This window comes from Mus pahari, chromosome 9 (genome assembly GCF_900095145.1).
Source record: "Mus pahari chromosome 9, PAHARI_EIJ_v1.1, whole genome shotgun sequence".
NCBI classification, from domain to species: Eukaryota; Metazoa; Chordata; class Mammalia; order Rodentia; family Muridae; genus Mus; species Mus pahari.
In genome coordinates, this window is record NC_034598.1 from 72,900,630 (window position 1) to 72,907,958 (window position 7,329).

The following is a 7,329-nucleotide window of genomic DNA, read 5'->3' on the forward strand; positions in this document are numbered from 1 at the left end:
AAGACCAAAGTGTGGATATTTTGTTCCTTCTTAGAATGGGGAACAAAATACCCATGGAAGGAGTTTCAGAGACAAAGTTTGGAGCTGAGACTAAAGAATTGATCATCCAGAGACTACACTTCCTGGTGATCCATCCCATATACAACCACCAAACCCAGACACTATTGCATATGCCAGAAAGATTTTGCTTATAGGACCCTGACATAGCTCTCTCTTGTGAGTCTATGACAATGCCTGGCAAATACAGAAGTGGGTGCTCATAGTCATCTATTGGATGGAACACAGGGCCCCTAATAAAAGAGCTAGAGAAAGTACCCAAGGAGCTAAAGGGGTCTGCAACCCTATACGAGGATCAACAATATGAACTAACCAGTAACCCCCAGAGCTGTGTCTCTAGTTGCATATGTAGCAGAGGATGGCCTAGGTGGCCATCAATGGGAGGAGAGGCCCTTGGTCATGCGAAGATCATATGCCTCCGTATAGGGGAATGCCAAGTCCAGGAAGTGGGAGTTGGTGGGTTGGGGAGTAGGGTGAGGGGAGGGTATAGGGGATTTTGGGGATAGCATTTGAAATGTAAATGAAGAAAATATCTAATAAAAAATAAAAATTTAACTTATCTGTGGATTGGATCACAAAAAAAAATGAATTCAGCCTGAATTTAAAATAAAAAGATTCTCACTGTTCTTTATGTATTGTCACATAGGCAAAGAAAGTTGTATAAATGTACTCCTAGGTGCTTGACTAGAAAGTATATACTAACTTCTAATAAAGTTTTTATAACATTATAGAATAAAGTAGCAAATATTCTTTTGACTTAGTGATGAACTATTTAAATAGTCAAAAAATGAATTATTTGGGGAGAGCAGCAGCAGAATAAATTCTTATAGAAAAAAGCCAATAAGGTCTTGAAAAGTCTTACATGAAATATCTTCACTTTAAATGAAGGAAGTCATGCATAAATCAGCATACAAGTTTGGGCAGACTTCTATAACAAATTGGAACAAGTAGATGTGAGGCCTGTTCAAAAGTTTTCTTAGATATTATTTGCTACACATTTGTTTTGTCAAGAAATACTAACCAATCTTTAAATAAATTGTATGAACTACCTTAATCATATAATTCTAAATGGCATGTTATTTGTTTTAAATAGAACTACTTAAGTAAAGAAATTACCATAGACAGGATACAATAGTATTTTTTATTTTTCTGGAGCAGTTATAACTTGAAGAAATGATACTTTATATTCATCACATGAAGTTTATCAAACCAGTAAGGCAGCATGAAAAGAAATAGTTCGATGTTATTTTAAAAACTACCTCAGGGTTAAAATGTATTCTTCTGTCACTAGAAAAATATGGTTTAATTAGAACAATAACTATAATCTGAAAATTTATAAAATGAAGCCACAGATTCATATTTTGTCATATACAGTAGAGGTTTAAATAAATACAAAAATAAAAATTTAATGTTAGAAAAGCTTTGATGTACTAATAAAACATCATAACTTCACAATTAAGAAGAAAAGTGGTACAGGTATTAATTTAGATATTTAAAAGATCTTGTGTATCTACCACTTCAACCTCAAAATTACAAAATATTTTTCTTACATATACACAATGCTTAGATATTATAATGATGCTGTTAAATTAAAAGGCATTTGAGTTGTTTCAAGTCAGAAACTCTGTTAATTGAAAAAAAATAAGAATGCTTTTCCAGACTTGAACTTTATGCAATATAAAATGTGTGTGTTTGTGTTTGTGTTTGTGTGTGTGTGTGTGTGTGTGTGTATGTGTGTGTGTACTAAAATACCACATATTGCCCCCAGTAAAGTACACTTTTTGAGGTTAATTAAAAATATATATCATATTGATAAAATTCTTAGAAATGTAAAGATCTAGTATTCACTCCCTAAATTTATAAGTAGAATTCCTGCTAATATTTTTAAGTCTGATGGTGTGCATGATTATCTAAAAATTGCAATATATATATATATATATATATATATATATATATATATAACAAATTTCACAAAATATGTTAAAACCCTTTACAGTTCCATAGTTCAATTCACAAATAGAACAGGAGGCTAAGTTGGTAATAACCAATCAAGTTAGAAAGGCAGATAATTACACAGTAAGATAAAATTCTACTGAGTGAGTGGAGTTAGATGAATATATAAATGCAGGAAGCATTTATATATTGCTTGCATATGAGCATGTATATGAGAAGCACAGGAGAAGTTCATCTAGGGTATTTGTAAGTTCAGAGATAAAAGATTAGAACTGCCTAGATAGAACAAAGTTGTCTGAAAGAAAAGAGCACTTGTAAGCATGCTGGATGTAGTTACTGGGCGTGTTGGCACAGGCTTTTAATACCTGTAATCAGGAGGCAGAGCTCTGCAGGCAGAGAGGTTCCAAGACAGCCAGCGCTACACAGGTAAAGCCTGTCTTCTAAAACAAAACAAATCCAAAAACAAAAACAACAAAAAGAAAGAAAGAAAGTAGGCATCACTTCAGCATGTAGTCAGAGGAGAGGGAAACCGGCCTCCGGAGCAGAAGTATGCGCAGACATCAGTCTTGCTCTCAAAAACTAGTCCTGGGAAAAAATAAACATCGTCAACTATAGCTGGCTTTTCCTAACTGCACATGACCATTTCATGATTAATCCGCCAGGCTACTTAAGGGCTTGTAATTCACTAAGTTTCTAAAGATAATTAAAGCATTAAACCTGCAGGTCCTGTATTTATAAGCTTAACCATCAATTTAACAATAAATAGAGTAGTATTCATGAGAGCCCTCATTATTTCTATGTGTATAAATACGCTCATACTTAACCATATTAGAACCTACCATGGAAACTAATTGCCATGTGTTTCAATGTAATGAGCGAGGGCACAGATACATTTTAATAATTAAGGAAAAAATGTAACCTCTACAATGAGTTTAAGAAGATTGCATTCTTGACAGAAGTTTTTAACACTCTTTACAGGAAAATGCAGAACTGCACCTAAGTCTTCTAAGTAACTGTGTGAGAGCAGAAGTTTAATTCAAAAGTTTCCAAAGCGAAACTCTGTATCTAATTCTTACCACAACTCTTTAAGAAGCTAGATTAAAGTGGTCAAGTTGATAGTAAGATATGCAGTACTTGTTTTTTACTAAACATACAATCGAAAGACATAGCTTTCATGAAAAAAAAGGACAGATGACTCATCATTTATGATAATAGTATGAATTTAATCTCTTTTAGAAACAATAAATTTGTCAACAATTTAGCATGCATTGTAGTGATCTAATTCTTACTGTATGGTCTTAAAATATTTTGGTTTTTAAAAAAGTGGTAACATGGGTATTTTCCAGATATTAAATGCTATAGAAATATAGGTGTCTTCCCAAAGATATATAAAGAAGGTAAAGGAGGAAGGGAGAAAGAACAGCTGGGAAGAGCAGTTAAAGATGTTAAATCTGGAATAAAGCTGGTAAAAAAATTCTTAAAAACGTCTAAGCTTTAAAAGGGAGAATAGTTAAAAGCTGTAACAATTTGTATAAAAAAAGAAACATTCTAGGAGTAATAGCTAATGTCTACATACTATAAGTACATCAAACAACATTTCTACTTCTTGTATCCTGACATGTGTGAAATGTGCCAACCAAAGAAAATTAGAGCATAACAATATTCAGTTAACAACAAAATGATGAAATGAATGTTTTTGGTTGTCGTGTCATGATGGTCGGTCTTACTTCAAGGAAGGGACAACAAGTTGGCAAATAGGAGGGGAAAGAAGAGAGGAGAGAGAGGAAATGTCTACCAGAGTCAAACAAAAACTTCATAATTATCAGTGAAGATAGAATCCAAACAAGCCACTCAGCTTCTTGAGTTTCCCTTACGTGCTTGGGGCGCCTTGAAAGTACTTGGTTATTTAAGTACCTGGGAATCCCTCTGACAGATGGGTTATAGTGTCTGAGAATAAATATTCAGTTCTACTCTGCATATTCCCCCAAAAAGAGAATACTGATATGTCCATACAAATGGCCATACATTTCACCTCAATACTTATACAGTCAAGGCATAAGTAAAACTTTGATTTCTTCGGTAGCCTACACTATGACTCCCAAAATAATGGACTAGCAACCAGCCTTGGTTTGATTAGAGGATCTAATGAGCACAGGCATAGCTCATGATCCTGTTAGAATTGCTCAGGAAAAAGAAAAAAAGAAAAAAGAAAGAAAGAAAGAAAGAAAGAAAGAAAGAAAGAAAGAAAGAAAGAAAGAAAGAAAGAAAGAAGGAAGGAAGGAAGTTGAAAGAAAGAAAGAAAGAAAGAAAGAAAGAAAGAAAGAAAGAAAGAAAGAAAGAAAGAAAAGCTGAATGTGTATAGCACTTGGCTTTGTCTCATCTGCATCCAAAGTAATCCACTGTCAGGAATTATACATGTCTCAACAGCTTCCTGTCCCTACATTTAAACAGACAGCAGTCAGCAAGAGACTCACACAGTAAGTACATTTTGCACTCTGATTATTAAAAAAACAAAACAAAAGATTTGAATTAATCCACGCATGATGTATATGACATAGGAACATCCCTGCACTTTTCAGACTTAGACATTCTAATGATAAAATGTCAAAACTGAGAAACATATTGATTTTACTTGATGCTTGCAGTATGAATATGATGAACAACGTTGAGGACTATTTTTACGTTCATATCATTCATGCCTCATAGAAGCTATGGGGGGAAATCATCAAGCAATTCTCATTACATTGTGTCCGCCTTATGTAATAAAGCTAGATTTACTGCATTCCTAATCCGCACTCTTTCACTTGAACCTATCATAAATTTGGAAATACTACATTGAAAACAAGCAGTGGTGGCCACTAGTTTTTATTAACTACTGAATACTTTATCATGGTTTACACTTTGACAACATTATATATGGAATAAATTCGTTGTTAAACCACACAAAACAACATTAAAGGTTAGCCATCGGAGTTAAGTTGCCAGCAGGAGCACATCTCCCAGAGTCGTTTCAGAGTCCTGACTGTGGTTTGAACTGATGCCAGTGTCTGAATCGGTGTCATTTGTATACGTGTTAAACATCCTTTGAGTTAATGGAGGGGTCTCCCCATTGCTGGTGGGAGCCTCAGCTTCCTTTCCTCTGTTTTCTTTTCCCTGACATCCATCTTTGTTACTAATGTGAAGTGAGCTGAACTCCTTGGCTAGGAGTTCGTATTCCCTTGCTTTCATCTGAAGCAGTGAGTCACTGTATTTAATCTCTCTCTGGATGCCACTCAAGTGAGAGTGGATTTTCAAACCAGCTTTCATACTTGTCTCCAAATCGCACTTAATGCTTTCCAAATCCGAGTTTTCCAGCTCACAGGCAGCTGCCCCTTCCGTGTCTTCAATCCCATCAATGCCTGCGCCCTTCACCTCTCTCTCAATCTCAGCAGAGAGCTTATCGATGAGCGCTCTGTAGTATTGCAGCTGTTCCTCCAGCTGCGCCATCCCCTCACTCTCATTCAGGTCCTCTAGAGTCTGGTTGATCTCAGCTTGAATGTCTAGCTTCTGCTCTTCATCACTTAACCTAGGCATTAAATAGGCCTCGTGAACGTAATTAGCCCCATCATTCCCTACTCGGTCCAAGTGGATCTTAGCTTCACATTTTTCAATTTCCATATCTAACTCTTTCATTCTTTGCACTTGCTGGTGAATCGTGTGGTCCTGAGAAATAATCAGATGAACTAAACACTCCATATTGTCTCGATCATGAGAACTTGTGTCCTGCCTAATTTTGGCAAGTTTCCGGAAGGTTTTCCTGACGATTCGTTTCTGTTTATCTGGTGGTAAAGTTTTCATGTAATTCGCGGGGCTGAGCTCCCATGGCTTTTCATTATTTTGCACTAGTTTGGTTTCAGCTGTCCGCCACAGTGGAACTGGGAGGAAGGCATCCGTTTTAACCAAAACAAACTGCATGTTGGGCTGTTCGTCTCCCCAAGCTTTCCACAACTTCAGGATCCTGGTCAGGGGAGGAAGGGCTCGCTCTGAGCCCCTCCACTTTTCTACGATGCAGTAGTCACTGGCCTTGCCCAACAGAAATCGCTTTTCTCCAAATGTAGCTTCATGTTCCTCAAGTAGAGCCTGGATAACGTCGACGGAGGTGGTGCGTTTAGTTAATCCGCAGACAATCTTCTCGTCCTGGCAAACCCAAACCACAATTTCCTTCTCTTCAGGATCCATGTCTTTGGTTGGAGATCTAAAAAGAAAACAAAGAACATTTCTGTCATCGCCTGTGTAAACTCAGAAAGATGGGTTGGCATTAATGCCTCTTCTTGCCTCTACATACTCATTGGTTGTGCCTACAGAAGAACAGGCAGATGTGCTTCAGGATATGAATGCAAAAGCTTTCGATTTCTATTCCGTTTCCTTTTGTAGCTTGTCATGGAAGGGACACATTGTGACTAAATAATAATTGAAATGCTTTTCATTTACTATTTCAAAGTTAGTCTTGACATGTTCTCAGAACCGATGCACTGACAGTAATTACAGACAACATGTAAAGAAGATATAGGATGAGGTCTTCCCCTTCGAAGTCTAAAATCTAAAGGAAAAACATGGAAATATAGGGTGGAATGGTAACTTTAGGTATTACAGTTATAAAGTCAAGAATAGTTGACTCTACAATTCTATAGTCAAAGTGGCCATTCTTTCATTGAAGAAGTTCTTTTGCTACTTTGACTCTGTGCCAACCATGCTTGATCTTACTGCAGAAATAGCAGTAAACAAAGATGTTTACAGAGGAATAACAGAAATAGTATCAGGTTTTTACCTCACTGTGATAAAATACTCGACAGACTACTCAAGGGAGAAAGGATCAATCCAGTTTCAGGAGGTTCATTCCAGCTCTTGGGAAATCTAAATACTTGGAAAGAATACCATAGTAGGAAAGGGGGGGCATATCGAGTAGGGGGCATGGTAGACAGGAAGTAATAAGACAGCTTATACCATTGTAAACAGGAAACAAAACCTACCACTAATAGGAAGGAATCATGGCCCTAAGGACATGCCTTAAATGGCCAACTTTCTTTATCAGGGCCATCTCTCACTAATCTATACAATGTTGTTAGGAAAGGATGAAAAGATGATGCTTTGCAGCAATATTGTTTTAGACACAAAGATTTTATGAAATGATTCAATTTGGAATATACATGAACATAGACTTGATATCTTTCTTTCTTTCTTTCTTTCTTTCTTTTCTTTCTTTCTTTCTTTCTTTCTTTCTTTCTTTCTTTCTTTCTTTCTTTCTTTCTTTCTTTCTTTCTTTCTTTCTTTGCTATTGTG

The 7,329-nt window shown here is 36.2% G+C and overlaps 1 protein-coding gene across 1 annotated transcript in view; it reads right to left on the minus strand.

The window, feature by feature from the left end:
* Nucleotides 1–4,859: 4,859 nt before the first annotated feature.
* Rassf9 (Ras association domain family member 9) overlaps nucleotides 4,860–7,329 on the minus strand; it is a 36,149-nt gene continuing 33,679 nt past the window's right edge. Inside the window, exon 2 of the mRNA XM_021205654.2 lies at nucleotides 4,860–6,244. Within this exon, the coding sequence (XP_021061313.1) occupies nucleotides 4,984–6,244 (1,261 nt within the window). The 3' untranslated portion in view covers nucleotides 4,860–4,983. The remainder of the gene's footprint in view (nucleotides 6,245–7,329) is intronic.